The 23,565-nt window shown below is 41.2% G+C and overlaps 1 protein-coding gene across 2 annotated transcripts in view; it reads left to right on the forward strand.

The window, feature by feature from the left end:
* The first annotated feature begins 449 nt into the window (after positions 1-449).
* The window catches only part of TRPM7 (transient receptor potential cation channel subfamily M member 7), a 53,369-nt gene continuing 30,253 nt past the window's right edge, over positions 450-23,565 (forward strand). Inside the window, exons 1-4 of one of the 2 annotated variants that reach the window (XM_015872855.2) lie at positions 450-1,363; positions 6,817-6,941; positions 20,800-20,879; positions 23,155-23,193. In XM_015872855.2, the coding sequence (XP_015728341.1) occupies positions 1,090-1,363; positions 6,817-6,941; positions 20,800-20,879; positions 23,155-23,193 (518 nt within the window). In that variant the 5' untranslated portion in view covers positions 450-1,089. The remainder of the gene's footprint in view (positions 1,364-6,816; positions 6,942-20,799; positions 20,880-23,154; positions 23,194-23,565) is intronic. The other variant, XM_015872857.1, reaches the window with a different exon arrangement.

Raw genomic sequence — 23,565 nt, forward strand, 5'->3', positions numbered from 1 at the left:
CAGTTGTTCCATTGTTGGTGCTGAATTGCATTGTTGGAATATGGTGTATCCATCCTGTAGGCCACGTGTAAAGCTGACGGTGGTTGGCATCTAGCTGCCAATTCTGCTGCTTTTATTAATGCTTGATTTAATGATCTCATTCTGATTATCGATGTAGTAAATCTGCAGTGTGCTGAATCTAGGCTGTCAGTGACAGATGCAGCACAAACTCAGAACAGGGCAGACAAATGACGAGGCCTGATGAGCAACATCTACTTACCGTGATACTTAAAATGAACTTGAACCATACGAAATGAACACTCTTGTAAGGCTGTGGTGTTTTATAAACAGTGCCAGGGCCTTTGAGCCAGATTTAACTCGCTTTTGAACCATGCTGTGTTTGCAAGAGAAACAGGGAATTAACTGAGCGCCTTAAATAGAAGTTAGCAGCCTCACAGTGATGTTGGGCATCCAGTTCAGAGGAGAGATTTTTTTTTTTACTTGGAAGTCTTTATTTTCCATGTTTAGCATACACAAGCAATTTGAACCAAGCTCAAATAATCACTTGTCTTCCTTTAGCAGTTCTGATTGTTGGTTTGCTTTAGTACACAGCTTGATGTAAAAGAGAAGTGTTGAAGTGAGCAGTGGGAGTTGAAGTACAAGGCTTGTTGCTTAGGGGTGCTGATCCACGGCTGCTCACAATCAGACACCGGCCCATGTGGGCTTCAGTAGAGATGGAATAGATACAGCCCGCTCATGCTGATGCTTCTAAATGATCAAACGCATTTCTAAGTTTTACAGCTGGTTGCTAAAGCTCACGTGTTTGGTTAAAAAAGGATCAAAAAGGCGACGAGCTCTCTGGGTGCGGGGCCATTTATCGTGGCAGGGTGCTTTGGGCCGCCGTCCGAGCTGCGGATCTCAGCTGGAAGGCCGAGTGCCGGCCGAGTGTCAGCTCTCGTCCCGCCCCCGCCCTGAGGGCGGCCGTGAGGAGCCACGCGGCGGGCGGGAAGCGGCGGCAGGGCCGGGCGGTGCGGGCGGCTCCCTCCTCTCGGGGGCGGTGCGCGCTGACGCGGCAGCGCCGCTGCTCTCCGCCGGCCGAGTCGCACAATTATGAGAAAGCGCTGCCGGGCCGAGGCCGCCGCCAGCGCTGGGTCCCGGTGCGGAGTCGAGTTAACGCCGTCCTCCTCGCCCCGCTCTTCCCTCCGCCCCGGGAGCGTCGTCCTCGCCCGGCTTCTCCCCACCCGGCCTTTCGCAGCCGCCGAGCTCAGCCCCGATAGATGGAGACAGGCCCCGCCACCGCCGACGCCGAACCACGAGCAGGAGCTGCCCGGCGCGAGGAGAACCAGAGTCGGCGCCGAGACCCAGCCCGGCCCTGAGGAGAATGGTGAGGGGGGCGGCGGAGCGGGACCCATGGCGGGGGATGGCGGGCTGTCAGCTCCGTGCCGGAAGGGGAGGCCCGGCTCTATCGGCCGGCACCGCGCCCCGGCCTCGTTCCCCCTCAGCGCCCGGCCCGGCCCAACTCCCCCGCGCTGTCTCGATCCGCTGGGCTCCTCGCCCTCCGTTCCCGCAGCCGCTCCGTGCGGTGCCCGCGGGTCCCGCAGCGCCGCCCTGCTGCCCTCAATGCCGGGGCTGCGCTGCTGGAAGCGGGGCCCGGAGAGCGGCCGCCATCCGTCATAATGGCTTTTGCTGCTCCGGTTCACGTGCTTCGTTCCCCGGGCTGCGCCGCTTCTTTCGTCTTCCTACCAATTCATTTTTAAAGTTTTTAAGCCTTATCGCGTGACCTGGGGAGCGCACGCCCTTACAAAGAGGTGCGAGAACCTCTGCAAAGAAAACAGCTTTAATTCCTTTGCTGCTTCTGGCACTGGAATTAAATTCAATCCTTCACGTTTATGTTAGCTCATTTCACAATCGATATCTACTGAATTCGGAGTGAGCCATCGTGCGGAGAGTGCTCACACATTGTTATGGGAATCCGAGTGTGGAGAGGGATCCGTGCATTTGGACACTGCTGGAGCTTCCCATCAGATGCTTTAGTTGATTTTAAATGATTAGTGCTTTATTTTGCAGTATATTGCACAAAACCACACGGACTCCCACTTACAAGTCTGACTGTACCTGTCAGCTCTATGGAAATGGGGACTTTTCTAGAGTCTGAAAAGCTGAAGCAGTTTCAGAAGGAAGCTGGAAGTGCAGCCTGAGCTCGGTGCCTTCCACACCTGATCCCCTGCTCTGCTCAGCTGCGGGGTGTTGGCTTTTCAAGTTCAGTTCTGTTGTTCTGCTGGGGCTCTCTTGACCTAGAAACATACTGATGGCTCTGAGCCTTCACAGATTTGTAAACTGATTCTTTGTAACCTATTAGCAGCGTGTCGATGCTTCCCTGGCCATCCCTATTACATGATATTTTGTAACTACTCTTCAGTCAGCCCAGATAAACAACCTGTTAGAGGACATCCCATACAAGTTTATTTTACTAAAGGTTTCTCTGCCGCTCTGTCACTTTGTAGCAGCTTTTAAGAACTTCTGGACCGTGTCCAGCCTTAAATCAGGGTTTGGTCTGAAAAGGCTGTTGGGAGTTGAGCTTTTTTTTCTTTTGAGAGTGTGTGTGTGAGATAAGTGTGTGCTGGATCATCCCTCGTACCTTCTGGTACGATGCTACTCTTGACTTTGCTATTTAAAGTGCGGGGGGAAAAAAAACCTCTTGTGCGTTTGGAAGCATTTAGGCAGTTCTTGTGCTATTTCTATTTCAGTTTCCTGATATTTTACTTTGATTTTTCTTTTTCTTTTTTTTTTTTTTTTTTAGCTTGCTTGGAAGAGTAACTTACACTCATTGTACAAATAGAAGCATCTGAAGGTACCTTGAATTGTGACCTAGCCTTCAACAGATACCTCACTTAGATTTAAAAGTTTTGTCAGGTCATCCCCCACGTGGATCCAGCTCTTGGATCGAGGTGCTTGATTGCATCTTAAACTTGTGTTTTTCTTGTTCCTTGATGTTCTTTGTAGCTCCAGTTTTGCCTCATTCACCTCTTTGTCTTATCGCCTCCCCCTTGCTTGCTCTGCTGTGCTGGTGATAGACTTCAGCATCCCAACCCCTCTCCTTTCTCATGGTTATCTTTACCCCTTGCTGTGTTTCCTTTCCTGGAAGTTTTGCACTAAGGCTAGAAAATTTCCTGCTTCTCTTTGATGTCCCTCCATGAGATGCATTCTGTTAATGGTTTTACTTCTCCTGGACCATTGTGACAGTTGAGTATTTTCTAAACAAGCCAACATAACTCATGCTGGCATGGTTGGGTTCAACATCGCCTGTTTTACACCTGTACTCTCTAAGCAGACGTGTTAAAAAGTGTGTGTGAAAGGAAGGGAGATGCTTTTATAGTTTGATTTATATGCTTGACAGAATTTTGCATAGTAAGTTGGATTTTCTTTCCCAGAAAGACCCCAATTAATCTTATTAAGAGTTTAAAACCTGGTGGTATGAAGCTGTAAGTGGCACTTTTATTAAACTGGTAATGTCAGCATCTAGTCTGATATAGGCCCAAATTTGAAGATCCAGACTTTAAAGACTTAGTGGCTTCTGCACTGCAAAATCAAAAGAATAATATTATATACTTAACCTGAAAAATGTATCTCCATTTCTTTTTTCTTCTTTTTTTTGAGAGAGAGTTTTATTTCTTTTGGAAGCTTTTTTCCTTTAACTGTGTCTATTTTGGCCTCAGTAGTTGTGTGTCATACTAATTTGCTGAAAGAAGTAACATTGGTTCTATTTTTTGTTCCCCTTCTTTAAAGGCAAACAGGCAGTAAGATAACGTGTGTTTTTCAGAGCTGAAGTTTTACCTTTGAGTTCGTATTTCTTGTTTCTGATCTGAATAATTCTGTCTCACAGGGAGACACACAGCAAGAGACGTGAACTCCTTCATGTTAGGTGGAAAGCTGTGTCTTCTTTGGATAGTTGTCTTTAAACCTATTCAGCATTAATAGGCATCGAACTCCGGTAGTCATTGTTTGGAATGGTGTTTTTATTAATTAATCTCTGTAGTTCTCTTAAAAGCTGAGATTCAACCACTGTCATCTGATTCAGCCCCTGATTGTCATGTTTGGTTTATTCCAAGCAGCTTTGTCTTTCTTGCCTTTCTTTTTTCTCTTTTCCTTAAGCATTCACAACATGTTTCCCTGGTTGAAATCATGTCAGCTGGCTTTCCATTAGATAGACTGCTGAGTGATATCACTGTATGTATGTGGATAAGGCAGTTTTATGGTTGTTAAAGGTAACTTCCCTTTCTCCCTCTGATACTCCTGAGTAGTGGTGGCCTTTAACAAGAGAGAATATGCTCCACAGTTTCCATAAGGAATAGTGAGTAGCTCTGACTGACCTGGGGACCAGCTCTGAAGAGGTTTGTTGCTTTCCTCACTGGCCCCAAATGTTCTTTCTTCACCACTGTATTCCCCACAGTCTTGTTACTGTGTTTTGTTTCCTAATAGAGTTCTTTTTCAGTCTTTAAAGGAATGTGATTTTTTACACAGAGCTTACAACTTGCGCTGTGCTCTTCAGTTGCACTTATGAAACATTTTTGAGCTCTTTCAATTGATTTAGGGATGGAGCAATAATAGCAAAACCTGTTTACTTAGCAGCATCCCCCAGCTAACAGAATTGATTGGGTTAAGGTGGATTTGTTTTATTATTTTTGCTAAAGCTATTGGAGTGTAGAGAAAGATGGATAGTAATTGTTCATTACAGGATTCGGAAAGTTGTCTTCTTTACTGGCGTGTAAATTTCAAGCATATCAGAGGAAGCACTTGGTGTTTTATCTTGGGGTTGTTTCTTCAGTTAAACCTGTCTCTGTTTGGAGGCAACTGCAGTAGCATTGATCTTTTATTTTTCATGTGTATGTTGAAGTAAATGCATGCTTTTTTAAATAGCTTCATTGATCACCAGAAAGTAATAACAAATGTTGCTCTCTTGGTTAAAGGTCATTTTCCCTCTTTCCCTGTAATGAAAGTTAAAAGGGAAGATGGGTTTCATCACTAGCAAAAAGGATGCGATCACATCTCAATGATTAGAACGTACAGGTTGAGGTGTCGTGTCAATGGACTGTCTTCAGCCTCTCCTGAAAATGATCTGACCTCCCCACCCTCCTTTATTTTTCCTCCAGTCTCCTTTACACCTATATTTTGGTAACACATAGAAGTGGAGGCAAGCTGTTGGGAAGCACGGGTGTGAACCGCTTGCTTTAATTCCCAGCTTTGTTAAGGCCATGGTGCAGCTCAGCTGAAGTTTGTGGTTTTATTTTGCTTTTTTTTCCCCCCAGCTGCTGTAATTCTTGCACGGAAGTAGGGAGGATGCAGATTGTGTCACTGCTGTAGGCAAGCAGAGGAAGTTCCTTGCCCATCTGTTCTTTCCAACGAGTGGGCACTGTACTCCTGAAGGGATAATGACATAAAAAATCAAGAGGAAAACTCAGCAGTAAACACTGCTCAGTTATCCTTTCTTTTCCTTAACAACTGAGGGAAGAGCATCTCAAATGTATGAGAGATACAGGTTGAAAGAGAACTGTGGTGCTGACTGTGGTGCTGAGAGTTTTGAAAAGCTGCCTCACCAGAGGGCTGGGATGTTTACACATGAGAAATGATGTGACACCTTACGATGAGAGGAATGCAGGGATAGTCTGTAAGATAAATGCAGCCATTAATCACTAAGGAGAGCAGCAAGTACAATAGCAACTTGACACTGTATTAGAGCTGAGTTAACTTATAAACCAAGTTACGCCTTTATTTTGCCTTAACTAATACAAAATTCATGTTACTGAGGTGGTAGGTCTGGATTAAACTTCTATTTTGTTCTTAATTCTTAAACTTTTAAAAATCCCGAGATCAGATTACCTACCTAATTTCTGCAATAAATTGTTCTGGTGCAGTCAGATCAGTGTCATGGGTTACTGAACTTTTACGTTAAGAACAATATATTTTTTTTCCGATTGCCTCTTATGAAATAACTTGAAGGAGATATCTGAGATATCTGAACTTTGTTCATGCAGAACTGTGATTGCTGAGTTGGTGCATCCCAGAGCATCTTTATTTCAGTCGAAGGAGGGTGGTAGGTGACATGTGCAGATGAGTTCAGTGTCTTAGTCCGGTTTCTATAGCTGCAAAGTCATAAATAATATGGGTAACTGTGTGCATAGATTTTACCTACATCTGAAAATTATTAGATGTGAATCGTATCAATGCCTGGACTTACTGCTAATAATTACAAAAGCAGCTTAGGCCTTCACATTCCAAAGCAAAGTATAGAATAAGAGATCCAGAAAAAGGATCTATTCAGTGGCAGGTTTGGTTTGGGGGGAACTGAGAAATCATGTTTGAAGCTTTTCCTCAAGAGCCATTGTTAGCTGTAAGCCAGCAGTGCTGCCTGCCTTCTTTTGAAGTCGTCTCCCTTTTAAGAGCGGTGTGGAAATGCCCAGATGCAGGACTAACAGTTCTTAACATGCGCTGGGTGTATTTTTTTTCTGAACTGGATTAAAACATTTTGGGCAATGGAAGAAGAATTGACTATTCTCAAATTATAACATTGGAAGTGGTGAAACATCTCCCAGTTTCTGTGCAGCCGTTGAGTGATGCTGAATTTCCTTTTAATCTCTTCCAACAGCTGGAAGAGTTCCCAGATACACGACTTTGATGCATCCTCCATCATATGGATTGCCATCTCCTCTTTTCTATCTTCTCTTTTCTTTTTTCTTTCTTTATTCTCAGGCTGACTTAATACTTCACAGTGCTTTGCAGCTGAGCTGTTGTTATGTTGGGGTGACTGTTCTGATGTGAGGCTTTGTCGTGGCCTGACAGGTACTGGAGCTGCAGACCCTGGAGCTGCGAGTGTTCCTGTTAATGGCGCAATGCCGGTGCTGCGGGCTGCGGAAGCTCCGGGTGTTCAGAAACCCCTTGATGTGGTGGCACATGTGAATGCAAGAGTGAGTGTGCAGCCTGTTTCTGGATTGGAGAGCATGGGAGCTATTTCAGGGGCTGTGGCCGCCTGGTCCTTGGTTACTGCTTGTGTATATTTTCTCTTGTGCACCAATACATTCCAAGAACGCTTTTGCATTTACAACTATGAATTAATCTAGTCGAATCTTTCACCACGATATAACTCAGTAATTTTTCAAGCCTTGGGAAAGTGTCAGTTACAGCTTAGTCAGTTTTAACACAATAGTTACTGCAACTGAATACTGGCCTTTGTTTCATGCATCGATCCCACATCTCTCTCTGCCAACAGGTACTTGTTTTCTTAATCTTGTCTGCTTGATTCTTGCTACCTTAGCTAAATGGTGAACAGAAACTGTTCTTGCTTTATAGTCCACTGTCTTGGATGTCCATGTTTGACAGTTTTTATCCTGATACCTGCAAAGTTTTCCTCCTCCTAATATTAATACTGTGAAGTGTTAATTTCTTTTTGTGGAATGCAGTCTTGACAAACTTGACTTTTAAAACTTAAGCTTATAGCTCTATAAATGAATTTTTAGTTGCTCTGTTGGGAGAGCTGTATTTCAAAAGCACTTACTGCCTAAAAATATCAAGGCTCAGGGCACTCTTAGAGCTAGTGTTAGTTAACAGTCCACATCTTCCAATAATTCCTCGCTCCTTTGACAGTTTAATTCCCAAGACTGTCCTGGAGTACATGAGGTGTGAGTACATGTATGACAGAGTCATAATCTCGGATAAGGGTTGAGGTTGATGTTCAATACCATAACATCTTTAGTAGCCTCTCCTAGATCTGCTGGAACGCTCAGGTGTGGCTGTAGGTCAGTCTAAACCAGGCACGTACAACCTCTGGGCCACGTGTGGCCTGGCACAGCCCTGGGCCCGTACCCAGCACTCAGCAACAGCCAAACCATCGGTGTGCTGTTAACACTGGGCTGAACTCAGGGCATGGGGTGCAGTGCAGTACTAGCTCAAGCTGTGGCAAGTAATTTTATGCATTTTGATATATCAGCTGAAAGCACACTACTGTGAATAGTGAAAAATATGCAGTCCTGCTTTCTGTTTTGGTAAAGGAATTTGCGAATAGGTTTCAAGACGGCTGAGAAAAATGATCAGCATTGTTAGTTATAACTGTAATGCATATTTTATATTCAGCCCAATACAATTTCTCTTCCCTTGTTGTGGGCCAGGCAAGCCCAAAGTCTGGACATCCGTAATGCAAACCCTTCTAAACCCTGTTGCCCTTCCACTCCTCCTCTTATGCATCGCACTGCTCAGTCACTCAGCTGTTGCCAAGATCTGAATTGAATTAAAATTGTGTCACTTTTTTTTTTTTTTTGAGGATTAATCATTTTGTTGGTCATTTCCCTGAATCTGCCCTCCACGTGACTGTGTAAGTGCTGGCGCTGCTATGAGATACGGTGGGATCATGTGCAGAGTCTTAGGAAAATGTGATTATTTCACCCCAAACTTGACATTAGCTGTGAATTTGCTGTGGACGCTTGTTCTGAGATGCCTGGGAGTTGATCTGTGCCATCACGCTGGTAACTGTTCTGATTGCTCTGCGTATCACCTTCTCTTCAGGATTGTTTTCTCAATCTTACAGCTTTGTGTGCTGACACGGATGGCGCTGCGCCAACACGAATCAGGTTCTGTGGCCTCATCAAGATATAAACCAAACTGTGCTGCAGACTTTGTCTAATGGTGCTGCAGGCATGCAGTACCTGTGCTTGAATAAAGATGGTTCGGAGAGGATGTTTTCCTTGACCTTTTTTGAATATGCTCTACTAAGTATAGGTTAGCTAACATTTTTTTCCCAAATATGTTGTGAACTGAGCCTGCACAAAGGTGGGTCTGAATCCCTCCCATCAAGCTATTTATAATGGCAAATGATGCGCTGCAGGTAACAGAACAAAGTATTTGCTCTCACAAAACAAATCGTTTCTGTTTTCTTTTTTTTCCCTCCATGATGTTAACGTGCTTATTTGCTTCTTCATGCTATTCCCATCCTTGTTTAAATTTCTGAAGAAGCTGAACCAGTTCATTTGGGGTAGGAGAGAGTGAAGCTGTGTTCTGCTAATGAGTTTAATAAAGCTCAGCACTGTAACCATGTGACCAAGTTCAAAGACAGTCATGTTGATGTACCACATCATTAAAACTGCATGTCTAATTAGCTTTGTGTAGTAAGCTCAATCCAGCACACTAGTTTGTGGCTAGAGCCAGTCTGAAAAAGCTCGGCTTCCTTTCAAAGCCTGGCCCAGTGGTGGCTGTGATCATGCAAATACTTTTGGGCATAACTTCAATCACCTAAATAGGTTAAGTTATGTGCCTAAGTGACATGTAATTGGAGCCTAAAAATACCAGTTGTGTAATTGCAGAACTGTTAATCAACTTTCTCTTCAATTATAAAAATTAGTTAACCTACAGAAGTGGCTGCAGCTGATGATATTTTAAATTACAAAGTATTGCCAGTTTTTCTTCTGTTCCCTGACTGCAGTGTTGTCCAAACAGTAGATTTCAGAATTCTGTTAAATAGCAAGAATAAAAAACTGAACAGAAAGCATTCGGAGACTGCATGGCTGAGGGTGAGCTTCAGACCAGGAGGTTTGAGAGCTGTTTATCAGGAAGGAATTGTTGCTCATAGAAGTAATCTTGTTCTAGGGAAAGAGTAATGAATTGCTGATACCAAAGCTGACAAATATTCTAGACAACTTTCTAGGAATTTAGTATGGTCTCGTATTGCAATTCCTGTGGATGCAGAGCTCATTGGAAGGGGCTTGTTCTTCCCGATTTCACAAGCTACTGTTTGCTGACTTCTCAACTGTGCTGCTGGAAACATTGTGGGGTTGTGCTGCAAGCTAGTCCATGGGGCAGCCTGCTGGGCACTTACCTTGGCCTGGAAGAGAGGCACTAAACAAAGATGTAGAGATTGGGGTGGACATTAACCTCCAAAACTGGCACTGTAGCCAGAGGCATTGAAAAGTGGAATATCCCCTTAACTAACCTTTGTCCTTTAGTTTGTTCCAGCTTCAGAAATGCTTTTGATGAGGATTTAAGTCTTTGCCTTGTTGAGCAATTGACCTTACTTCTTCTTTCTTTTATAAAAATCTTATGCAGAAAAATCCTTTGAAAGTTTTTAAGCCATAAGAAAATCAGTTTGTATGCATGCAGTTTTATTCTTAAATTCTGCCTCTTTGTGTAGAACTCGGAGATTCTTCACTTCTAAATCCTATGTATTTGATTCTAATGCGTTAATAGAACAGCGTGGTGTTGTTAGGTTGATTATGTAGGGAGAAGACAGAAAGCACTGATCATGCGTGTCCTGGTTTCGGCTCCAAGCTGGTGTTACAGATGACAGTCCTGCTAACAAACAAATCATTGTTTGAATGCATCACTTTGGTTGTATTGGCTATTTCGTAGACCATGAGAAATATTTGCTGTGAAAATAATTACAGTCACTTGCTAGACAACATAATACAATAAATTTAGGGCTGTGTGTAGAAAATGCAGAAGTTTTGAACTTTTATGTTTTCAAGTAGATGAGGTAGATGGGGGGAGAGCAGTAGGTGTCATGTAGCTTGACTTCAGCAAGGCTTTTGACACTTGTCTCCCGTAACATCCTGGTAGGTGAGCTTAGAGTGTGTGGGATGGATGAATGGACAGTGAGGCAGGTTGAGAACTGGCTGACTGGCAGAGCTTAGAGGGTTGTGATCAGCTGTGCAGAGCCTGGTTGTAGGCCTGTACCCAGCGGTGCTCCCTGGCGGTCAGTCTGGTCTTGTTCAGCGTCTTCATCAATGACCTGGATGGAGGAATGGAGTGCACCCTCAGCAAGTTTGTTGTTGACATGAAGCTGGGAGGAGTGGCTGACACATCAGGAGGCCTTGCTGCCATTCAGTGAGATATGGACAGACTGGAGAGCTGGGTGGAGACAGCAAGGTCAAGTGCAGAGTCTGCACTTGGGGAGAAATAGCCACATGTATCTGTACAGGGTAGGGGCTAATCTGCCCTGTGGTGTCCTGGTGGGCAAGAGGATGGTTGTGAGCCAGCAATACACCCTTGGGGCCAAGAAGGCAATATATAAATGAGGAAAAACGTTACTTTCAGGATGTCAGGGCACTGCCAGCCAGAGAGGATGTGGAGTCTCCTATGGAGATATTCAGAACCCACTAGGAAACTTCCCCGTGTGACCTGCTGTAGGGAACCTGCTTTAGCAGTGGTTTGATCTGTGTGATCTCCAGAGGTCCCTTCCAACCCCTACGATTCTGTGATTGTGTGAATGTTACTCTTAAACCCAGGGCATCTGCTCACCTAATCTGTGACCTTAGGCAATATGTTTTTGCTTTGCTGGCAGCTCTCCAAGAAAAAGGCAGCATCAGCTCAGCTTCCCTTCCTTCCTGAACATCAGGAGGCAGTTGCTTAAAGAGAATGCCTTTTTGCATGGCAGTCTGTGATCTTTTCTTGGATGCCTAGAGTAAGTGTGCTTTGGGGGATGATTTTGATGCATCTTGACAGTACGCTTAAATCAATGAGCTAGCCTGGTAGCTTACTGCTGGCTGTGGGGTTGTCTTAATTCCCTTGTTCCCACTCTCATCATGACCACGTGGTTCTTTCCGCTGCCTTAGCTTTTGCATCTGAATCACTTAATTCTGACGTCAAAGCTACTTGCTATCTGCTTTCCTGGAAATAATGTTATGCAGGCTTGGGGAGCTGGGTGACCTCCAGAGGGCTGCTGTGGGACTTCTGCTGGGAAGAGAAGGCAGGAGCGTGTCTGAGGAGAGGGTGGGAGGGCACAGTGGTGACTTGCTCAGCTTGTTTTCTCTGACGGTGCCCTCACTGTATGATTTTAAGGCTCGCATCTGTTAAAACAAGTATTTCTCATGTATCTTTGTTTTGCTATTGCCAGAACACCGCCTCAATACTCCTGACTTTGTTATTCTAGAATTCTAGCCTGCCTTCGCTCCTTTCCCTCAGTGAGCTGCTGAGGAGCTCAAGGCAGTTCAGTCCAGCTTAGGCAGGGCTCTGTGCTACGTGTCACTCAATGGTGGTGGATTTAACTGGAAATGAGTAGCTGGAAAAAAATGAAAATAAACAGCAAATTTTCCTGAAGTAGCACAGTGGTCTTACAGTATCATCTAGGTCAGTCTTCCCTACACCCTGCAAAAAAAAGAAAAGTTGGTCGCTCTTCAGAGTATACTCAAAAATCGTACATTTAACTGGAGTGTGATTATTTAAGCTTGTGGTTTTAAAAAACATATGTGTTGCAGGTAGCTTGTTTTTATGGGTAACCTGCAATTCTGCATTAACATTGGGTAGAAGAACTGGAAAATCTGTAGCATTTTCCATCTCCTTCAGCAGAGGATAACTGGATCACTGTGCATTTAACAGAAGCCAAGGGAGAAGACTGAGTCTGTAAATTGTACATCCTATGGAATTACCAGCCTTGCTTCTCCCTTCTTTCAGTTAGGGAGCAGCCCTTTGGAATGGATCTGTAGATTAGCTTTGTGGGAAAGCAACAAAATCAGATTAAGTAGCTCAAGCAACTGATTTGTTCATCCCAGAAACAGGATGGAAATCATTAGAAGTATGCCTATAAATGAGGATTATATATCATTTCTGGTAAAAATTAGCTGCTTTTACATTTGCCTAAATAAGCACGCATAACTTTTTTCTTTGTGCTTTTCTGGAATAAACAGAAACTGCCCGCATATTTTTTGCGAAGAACTTTATCTCCTGATAGTTTAGGTCAGTGGGTGTCTATAGAATGCTGCTGTGTTACTTTGCCTGGAGATTAGGTTTGAGTCAGTGTACACTCTTGAGCAAGCACAGGCTTAGCTAGCTCTGTTACGAGAGCTGGTTCTCTGTGCTGACAGGCAGTGAAAGCCTAACCGAGTCTAGCAGCAATGTGTTAATGAGCTGAATGTCAGAATACTGACATTTTCATAGTTCTATATCAGGTAAGCTGTACCATAGCAAATTCTTGTTTTCTCCTAATTTGCTTCCCTCTCATTCTGTTTTCTTCATCCTATTTTCATCTCTAACAGCTCTGCTGTAGAGAGTTGACCCGAATGTTTGCTTCCCCTACTGTAGCTACCAAGAAATGTCTTACTTGTGTGCACAGATGTACAGGCTGGGAGAATGCAGAGGACAGGAGTGAAGACAGTGCCCTGCCACAGCTCCATGATCTTGCCCATGAGTAGTTCCTCTTAGCAAGGAAATAAAAGCACTTCAGAGATTGTATGACTAATTCCTGTCTCAGACCACAAGTCTCATGCTTTAAAACTAGCCTAAGATTAATAATTTCTCTGATCTGAGTTGATGTGTGTTGACTATGTAAAATGAGTTTTTGATAGTGCTCACTGTAAAAGTGAACAAAATTCCAGATCTGTTTCAAACAGCTCTTTGAATTCATGTTTGCCGATGGGCCTTGGTCCTGATGCTGGTAATTCTGGTTGTAATCATAAATTGGTTCTCCTTGTTAATGTGTCTAAAGACAAACAATATGAAACTTCATCATCATCAACAGTGATCTGGTGCTGTCATCTATTCCACATGTGTGCTGGTATGTTTTTCTGCTCTTCTTCTCACCTATGCTACTCAGAGAAGTATTATAGATCTGTAATAAACATGGGTACAAGCCTTTCTTGTTTGTTTGTTTTTAATTTTAAGACATTCTTAATTTAAAGGTAACGACAGGGTTGGCTGAGGCCAACTATGTCAAACATCCCTTAGTGATAACAAAATTCCTTTGCTCTAAGTGAGTTAATAATAGCCTACTTGAGTCAGCGGGCACCAGAATCCAAGCTGTGATGATAGAGAAGTCCCTTCATATGACATTAAAAATAAGTCAGATATGCCAACAAAACAGACTAATAGGTGGTAGAGCAAGACCAACAACATGTGCCGTTGCAGTTCGCTTTTGTCATTCTCATGTGCTTTAGCATATAACTATATTAATCAGATGTCCTTGTACTTCATGAACAAGAAAGGGAGGGACCTTCTTTAAATCTGAAGCTCTAATAGAACTGAAATGTGTCTTTTCTGCGTCACGTGAGGTTAACTTGCAGCCTGTATGCTGCTTATGAATAATGGCAGCCAGAGCTGAGCTTATGATTTGAAAGAAAATTTGAGGGTAGGAATAATTATTTGAGTGGTGGCAGGAGCCCTTCCTCACCACTGTGTTTCCTGAGCTAATTCGTTTGTCACATTTGTGACTGTACTCCCTGCATGATGGGGAAGGGGCAGCCAGTGGATCCAGGCTCTGCGGATTGTTTTACCTCTGATAATTTGCTCCAAACATCATTCCTTCCAAAAATAAACCAGGAGTTAATGGGATGCCTGTTCATACACCCTGCATGGCCTACATGAAGTGAGCCTTGTATTTGCAAGAAATGGGAAGGATGAACTGAACTAATTCTCTCCTGCAGTAAATCTGGTGAGGCAGAAAATGCAGGGCTCATAGCAGATATGCACAGAATGGCCCATTGTGCCCTACAGGAGGGACCAGGGAGAGGGGCCATCCTTGATACTCATAGAAGCTAAGTGACCTAATTAAAAAAAAGGCTCAGCATCGTTTCTTTAGTGTGTTGGTAAGCGGGCTGACTTAACTTTACCTTCCTGCTGGTGTGTAGGCTTGTAATGTGCAGACAACAAGAAGATAAGAATGGCTGTAGACTGCAGATAGATCAGTGCTGAGAGAGGTGAAAATGATGCAATTTTATCACTGTAGTTGAGGAAGGAAAAGTAGATTGTGTATTTTAAAATGTAAGCTGTTTGGGATTGGCTTATATTTGTGCCTGGACATCCTAAAAAATGAGTTTTGAATGAGGGACTCTGGAAGAAATAAATAGTGAGTGTATGATATGGGCTTGAAAACATTTCTATTCTGTCTTTGTTTTTTATATAGAATCGCTCATTTGAACAAAGAAAAGTGGGTATTAAAGTTAAAAGTGCAGGCTGAAAAGTTGTAGCTGTATTCTTCCTGTGGTTTCCTGTGTGTTCCTCTTCTGTCCTTTTTGTTTCACCTGTCCCATCTGAAATAAATGCTTCAAATCTGGGGGTTGAAGAATTCCTTTCCTTTGAAAACTCAATGGATTAATTCCTGGCTTGTTACTTCTAGATCATGGCTTTGGTGTATGAGCTATTTTGTGTAATGCACTGAGATTTGTTTGATCTCGGAGCTCACAGAAAACCATTTTGGTTCTTCAGAAGAGCTAAATTCTTTTTTGCTTGTTATTTCATTAGTCTGGAGAATTGTGAATGTTGAAATCAATTTACCTTCCCTGATTGACAGCAGCGAAACTGGTTTATCTTCTTCAGTTTTCTTAATAAAATTCCCAATTCTATAGTTCAGAGCTGGGAAACGGAGCACAGAATGCAGTGTCTGCCGTTCCCTCCCCCGCTCTGTTCTCCCACTTAGGGTTTGTTCTGAGCTTCTCCTTGAATGAACTACATTGCAGTTAGGAAACAGCTTCCTTCATAATGGAGGAAGTGGATTGTGTGTGATCATTAGAAAGGTGTTCCTATGTTATGAGATACGTGGGTTTTATTCTGGTTTATCTGGATGAAAAATGAAGGCTTTGGAACATTAAGTTCTGTATATGAACTTGTGGTCTTCAGACATAAGTCTGCAAAAGAAAACCAACTCCGTTTCATTCTTTGCAGTTGTTTGATGGAGAAATTCTCACAGGAGCTGCCCAGGATCTGAATAGTTGGAATCATTTTTGTCAAGTTTGAGAGAGCACTGTAAAAATCGCCTTTGACAAATCCCAAGTATTCTTTGCATCCAAAACTGCAGACAGATTTGGTGAGTTAAGTGGTGGCTGTGTTACGTCAGAGAAGAACTTGGCAAAACAATGGCTGCTCTGTTAGAGACCTGGGCTGCTGTGAAAACTGTTCAGAGCAAATCTCCTGAACTGTTCCATAAAGAACAGGATTGTTGAACATTTGTTTTCAGCACTAAGGGAGCCATTGATACAGAGATGCGTATCTGTGCTTGCTGACTCAGTTGAGATGTGTTTCTGAATGTGCCGTGCAGTAGAATTGATAGAAGATACTCTTTGACTACTCTTTTTTCACTCCCCGCTTCCTCAACAGTTCTTATTTGCAGTAAAAATAGTACTTTTTGGCTGTTGAGGCCAGTGTTTTCAGGTCTGTAGTACTGCTTTCATTGGTGAGACGTTTCAACCCGAAGAACTAGAGCTGCTTGGTTTCCTACAAGTGGAGTTTAAGTCAGGTGAGCTGTTCTGCTCAGAACAGGATCTTCAACATAGCGAAGACACCTGGTGCAATGGGACCTGCCTGTGTCTGGGCTGTGCAGGTTCTGTGACAGGAGGTGCTGTGTTGTGTGTGAGGAAAACACAACTGAAACCACCTCCTGCTGCAGATGAGACTCATTTCAGAATAATAATAAAATAACCCAGATGTGGACCGAAGGTTAAATAGCCTTTCCAGTAAATAAATATCAAACAAGGATTACAAGTCAATGCAGTAATGCAGTATCCTTCATTGTTGAGCATGACATTTCGTGTCCTGTATTCTGTTGGGACAGATGAAAGCACACTTCATAAACATGTTTCGGCATTATAATGCTTAGGCATGTGATTTTTCCAGCATTGCACATAACGACATACATTACTTATAAGGTGTTCAGGTTCACTGATACCTTAATTGATTCAAGAACAAGTTTTGTGGCTGTTTTGTGTGTGTTACGTATTCAGTGGACGACCAGTGCTACTTTTCTTCAGCCATCTTCTAAATACAGTTTGTAATGCTGTCTGACTAAATGCTTTGTTTTCTTCCTCTCTCCTTTAAGAAACAAAAACAACCTAACAAATAGGTAGCCAACAAGCAAACAGTAATTACAGAGGAATGTAATTTTAAATTGCAAGGAAAACAGGTGAGTTATAAGTCTGGAGGCTGCTGGAGCCAAGAGTTTAAAATGAACACGAGGCCTTTTGGTGCCATGTATCTGCTGCCTTTCTCATTTCTCCACCCATCTGCTTATGTACTTAATGTTAGTAAAGAAGTCCTGAGGACTTTCTGCAAGTCTCCAGGTGTTTTCTTGAGGAAATGGGCTGTGCTCTCAGGATTTTTCAATACAGAACTTTTCTTTGTGGTATGTATGTGTAGCTGTTGCCTCTCAGGTAACTCCACCCCATGCACAAAGGCTTGGATCCCTCACTTAACTTGTACTGCATGTTTTCAGTATTGCTCAGTTAGATGGTAGTGAGAACAAGTTTAGCACCATGCCTGCTTGAAGCTGCTGGAAATATTTGCAGTGAAATCCAGCTTACATCTTATTTATGTCACCTCTTGACACAAGAAGTTTTGTGAATTCCCAGCTACTTGATAGGGATTACCTCAGTTTGATCCCATATTCATCTAAGTTTGGGTTTATTTGGTTTTATTCAACGTGACTACAGAGGCAGTAAGGTAAAAGTTGGTCTGGAATTTCTGCCTTTCAGCTGTATCTGCAGGAGCCTGGTGCTCGGCTGTGTGTTAGCTGAACAGAGATCACAGTTCAGTCCCATGATACAGCACATGTTTGACCAGTGGAGTGAGTTTCTTAGATAAGAGTGTGTATGCTTACATAAGAAGTAGTAACTTATTAGTGGACAATTCCTTGAATAGACAAGCCAAAGTATGTTCTTGAGTACAGAAAGTCTTTCTACAAATGTTTTAAAGTTTATTTTGTTGGTTTTTGGAGGCCTAGGCAGTTAGGGCTGCTCTGTGGCAGTGCTAACATGCCATGGTTTCCATTGTATCTGCCTGTTTTCCGGCTTGCTGAAACCATCTGTGATTGTTCTTTACCCAGATGGAAACCTCAGCTTTTTGGGAAACTGGAGGCAGTGGGGAAAGAATATACAGACTACTTATATCTAAATGAAGGACAAATAAGATTGGAAGATCTTTTTCTTTAAAATCTGTTGCCTGTATTAAACTACAGTTGTGGTGTAAGGAAAGATTTGAAAGCTGGAATATGAGATAGCATAGAAGGTGATACCACTTCTAAATTTGAAACTGAGGTCTATGATATCTGTGTTACCAGACTTCCACTGAAGTCATGGTATGAAATATTCTGTTTATTTATTTATTTTTAATCCAGATCAGTTTCCTGATTCAGCTGTTTAATTCAATAAAAACGGCTATCAGAAGAGCTGTTGGATCTGTATGCGACATTTGAGTGTTACGTATTTGGGATAAATTTATACTTAGTTTTGTAACACATATTCTATAACTTAGAATCCTTTAGCAGTATGGACTACCAGAAATCAGTAGAAAGAATAAACTGATTTTTTTTTGCACATGGAGAAGTTTGTGATTATCAGCCATACTAGTATATTTACTACTGCTATATTTGTGTTCCTCAAAAGCCTCGCGAGGTTTTGCTAAGTAATCTTACCAAACACGAAACTACTATGCAGAAAGTAATTCAGACCAAATTCAGATAAACAAAGTGAATTTCAGAATAGCTTGGTGAGGTGTTAAAGTAGTTCTGCCACTGCTTAGCTGTCATCTTCTTGTAGTACATTGGGTAAGGAACTCTTACGAAGCACTTAATGTCATATATATATATATATGTATTTATATATGTGTGTGTGTGTAGATACACACACAAACCTGACCTCTTATTTTAACTTAATCTTAGCTGACAAATTAGTTACAGTCATTACCTCTAAGCAGTGCTTCCTTAAGTGTCCTCACATCATCTTCCTTCTTCGTCTGGCCATCTCAGCAACATCATGTAATAGTTCTCATTTACAGCGAGTGTAATACTATGTGTCACTTCTCCCTGTGTTTTTTAACATGATCCTCACCCAGCTATGGGACACGTCTCTTGCTTTCTGTTCTTTTTGTTTCTTTCCTTCCCTTGCCCTGCTCCTTGATTGGTAACAAGACTGAAATCAGCAGGTTCTTTATAAAATCTCTTGTGATAAGTATTCATTTGAGCATGGGAATGCTACTGAAGAAGGACTGTTTGTTTTAATAACACTATAGATCCCCCTTTATGTCAGTAGTACAGGTGTACCCATGTGCTGCTGAGAATCCTTTCAATGCCGAAGAATAAATAGAAATCCTTGTAGAATGATTCTTTATAGAAAAAAAAGACCAAATCTAACTGGCATTTTACTTTAAATTTTCACGTCCACTTATTATGAGAACCACTGTTGTGTCATGAATGTGTTCCTTGTCCCCAGCTTTGATGACTTCTTATTAACAATAAACAATATTGCTTTGGAGTGGTTGACGCAATTACACGTGGTTTCTGTACTTATGATTTCAATAGCTAGCATGTTATGTCTGTGAAAGCTTGCTTCAAGGTATGGTTTTAGCCAGCTGACTAAAACATTTCCATATTCTCTTTGCTACTGTGTGCAAGTCCTCTGTCTTCCACGATTGTTTCCCAGGGATGTAGCTCTACCCTTCCCCTGCCCTTCTCCTTTCTCTGCTGGGAAGCACTGGTACCATTGCAGCTTCCAGTCCTCTTGCAAGGAACTGGTGCCCGTCTTGGTGTGAGGCCAGAAATTGGGGCAGCAGTTTGTTGCTGCCTTGACAAATCCATAGTCTAACTTTGTTAAACAAAAAATATTGGAGGTTGGTCACGATGAGCGATGTGGGAAAGCTCTGCTGAGTTTGGGAGAGGTTTCGAAACAGGGCAGGCAGTTGAGGAGTAATTTTCCATGGGCCGAACTAGCTGGTACAGTCCTACTTCAAAAATTTGTCTGCATTATCTTAAATTGATTTTGTAATTGCAGTGGGTTGAAAAATATATCTTTACAGAGACTGTTAGCAAAAAATGAAAAAGAAATCTTGATTTCTTCATAGCTCCCACAGAACTCTAACAGGTACCTGTGAATAGCGCATACCTCCCCTGGATAGAATAAAGCAAATATTGAAGTTTCTCAAAGTTTTCTGAAAGTAAAATGTAAATGTAAAACAGAGCAAGCTGTTGACAATGAAGAAATCTTAATGTAATCCGAATAAGGGTTTAAGGTAATATTGCATAAGGTGCAAACTGCCATCCCGAAGCTTTATCTTGTTTTGAATGGCTAAAAATCCATCTGAGTTCCTTTCTCAATGTGCTGCTGAAGCCTGACGCAGACAGCATATAATCTGGAGATTATGGCGGAACACAGTTGTAACATACACAGTGTAATGTGCTTTCTTAAACAAGCTGAATTGCAACTGTGACCAGCTATTAGGACAGGTAAGCCTTTGAGGAAGAAAATATTCTTAATTCTACGTTTTGGAACACATTTCAACTTTAAGATTAAAACTCCACTTAGAGATGTTAGTTCTCTATTGAAATGAAAAACTTCTTGATGAAGATAAAGGTTATGATCTGATTACGACGATCAGGAAAGTCAATTAGAAAAATTCCTCACCTGCAATTTCAACATGAAAAAAATAACCCAATTAAAAGAGGCAAATAAACAAAACTACTGTTATCGCAATTATCCTTTTATTTTTTTAATGAGGTTTATTTTTTTATTTTTATTTATTTATTTTCCTTGGCAACCTGGGTGAACTAGGTATATTTTGAACAACTGTTTGTGGTGTTTTACATCTTTATTTGTGGACTGCAAATCTCTGCTATTAAAATATAAATAACAATTTCAAAGCTAACATTTAGAAAGGTTTGTGTATAGAATGAGTTAGTGTTACTTTGTGATTCTGCTCATCTCAAGGCACTGTGAGATGCTATTAGAACTGTTACAGGGTCATACATCTTTATTAGATGTTACATGGCTTCCTCTTAAAATTAAAGGAGTTCTAATTCTTGTTTCTTCAAAAAGCACTTTTTCAGTATAAGGTTTAATTCTGTGTTACTTTTTTTTTTTTGTTTTTCAGTCACAGAAATCCTGGATAGAAAATACTTTCACCAAGAGGGAGTGTGTGTATATTATACCAAGTTCAAAAGACCCCCACAGGTAGGAAGAATGCATGATGTTATTAGTTACTCAGTTTCTACTAAGTACTGTTTTCTTACTTCACCGCTTTTGTCTGGGCCTTGTCACTCTGTGCGCCTATTATTTTTTTCTTGAATATATTTTGCTTTGCAAAAAATCTCTAATCAGTGTTCCCCTGTTCTCTGTGCTGCTTCTTACCAGTCCTTCTAGTTGTGTCTGTAGTGTCTACGGTGTGGGCTGATGGGTTGGTTTGTTGGTTTGGATTTTTTTTTGTTGTTGTTCCTTTTTTGGTGGCATAGTTCTGAAAAGTGAGAAAGTCTCAGAGAAATGCTGTATTTTGAGAACAACAGTGTGATGTATGGTAAAATGTAAAAGCAGACCTGACAGCGAAATAAGAAGGGATGAAGAATTTGTAGAAAGAATAAAGAAAAATGAAGATTATAATAAGGGTGAAGGTGGGAGTAGTTCCTTCCAAAACAGACTTTGGAGATAGCTCCAATTTCTGAGAATATAAATGAAAGAAAAATAGTTCAGGTATCAAAAGATTCCATATCATGTCTAGTTGGTTTTCATCCTTTAAGATCTGTAAGGAAAAAATGAATTTGAAAAATGGGGAAATATATTTCCAAAGGGGAAGCTGAGATTACTGAAGGACGTCTTGCGTGTCTCTGGTTCTGTTTTGCTGTATACTAATTCAGAGATAAGAAATTAAGCAACAGAAACGTAACATTTACTTTCACCAGTTGTTATAGTGATGATTTCTTTACTCCTACAATACGTGAATTTGATGAGCATAATCACAACATCTACGTTGCAGATGAAAGTCAAGTAGAATCTAAATTGGTATTTTAAGTAGTCTTGTCTATTCAAAATATGAACTATTGCCCTTAATTTCACATTGGCATTTTCTTTTTAACAGTTGAGAAACGATAGAAAACCTCTATGTCAGTCTTCTCCATGGATAAAAATTATAAATCAGCTTTGTTCTTTTGGGAGCAAGGTATTATTTTATGCATAAGAATTTGTTTTTAGGAAGAAAATTAACAAAGTAAAAGCTTCAGAATTTTGAAGTTAAAGTAAATAATTTGCTGTGTTCCTTGAAACCATGTGATGTGTGAGAAGCACTTAGAATTTATAACTGTGATTGTAGCACATGGAAAATTTACAAATGCAAACAAAGTAATTAGGAAGCTGTTAAAATTCCCAGAGCATTTCCCAAAGAACAAAGTGATCTCCTACACTTGCCCTTTTAGGTTAACTCATTTACAGTGTATAGGGACTTTACAACTTATCATGATGTCCTTCAGACTCAACTGTTGTTTTGCTGCTGCTCCTGAGTTGGGTGTAAAAGAATGAGATGCAGGTGGGAGAATTCTGTAGCTATCCCTGAGCCGTATGTTTTAGCAGAGATATTTATACTTTCAGAACTGCTAGAGAAGGTCTGAAGCTAAAGGTACAGTATGAAAGTGTAGATGATGTGTAGCTGAGTGTAACTTCTAAAGAGCACAAAATTAAAACAAAATGGTTCTCCTGTAAGTGTGAACATTATTTAAGGTTCTTATATAAAATATGTAGCTGTATGCTTTTGCATACCAGCTCTTAACCATGGTTATGGTTAAATAAAAATTGTAAAAGTGATAGAATTTTATATCAGCTACGCTACTGTTAAAATTTAATAAAATGATCCTCAGGAAAACAAAAGTAATGTTTAAGATGAGAGAGGGTAAAAAAGATTTGTTTTTGTTTAATAAACTTATTGTGTAAAGACACTTCTGAGATTTGTCCAAACACGTCTTTTTCTGCAGATGCAGCAGGAAAACGATGGAATAGCCTTCCCACATAGGCAGCTCAGCTTGAATGTGTGTTGGTAGTGCAGAGGCAATGATGTGTTGTTAGAATTTGTCAAAGTAAATGCCAGTAACTTCTTGGCACCTGGCAAACTGTTTCCATTTGAGTGTTTCATAATCCAGGTTGAAATGTTCTTGGGCTTCAGATACCAATGGTCCAAAAACTACAAGACAATTTGAAAGCTCAGAACTGAAGGTTTCACGTTTATGCATTTTTTGCTCAAAAAGTCAACAACAGTCACATAAATTAGAGAAGTTACCATGTTTAAAGTGGGCAAACTTCTGCAGCTTGTTTTCCTCTTATTGTAGTGCAGTAATCTTTTTGTAAGCAGGTGAAGTAGTACGAGTGGCATTTGATCTATCTTTGTTTGTTTGTTTCTCCACCCATTCCCACTCATCCCTTAAAATTTAAGCTGATGTTTACTCATGTATTTAAATACTTCTTATAGATGCCTTCCAGGATGTCAGATTTGTCAGCAACTTGTCAGGTAAGCATCCTTTTAATGAAGGTATTTATGAATAGTTTTTTTCCCCATTAAATAATCACTTTTATAATAGCAGTTATAAAAGTCTTGATCTGCAATCACAAGGCACTGTAAGGTTAGATATAAAATAAATGTAACTAATGGATGAAGAACTGTCTGTATAACGTAGATAATCTATTTATGTAACTTTATTAAAGTACTTAGGTTGAAGAATCAATTTCAGTTCTAAGTGTCCTGGCTACTTATAGTTACTTCTGTTTTCCTACTTTCTGTTGCAGTGATCTTCAACATTTTGTATAGCAATTGTGTATATTGTCATTAATTATTATCTCAAATATATACGGTAACAAGGCTTGCTCTAGAAGAGAGACATTA

Source organism: Coturnix japonica, chromosome 10 (genome assembly GCF_001577835.2).
Source record: "Coturnix japonica isolate 7356 chromosome 10, Coturnix japonica 2.1, whole genome shotgun sequence".
Taxonomy (NCBI): domain Eukaryota; kingdom Metazoa; phylum Chordata; class Aves; order Galliformes; family Phasianidae; genus Coturnix; species Coturnix japonica.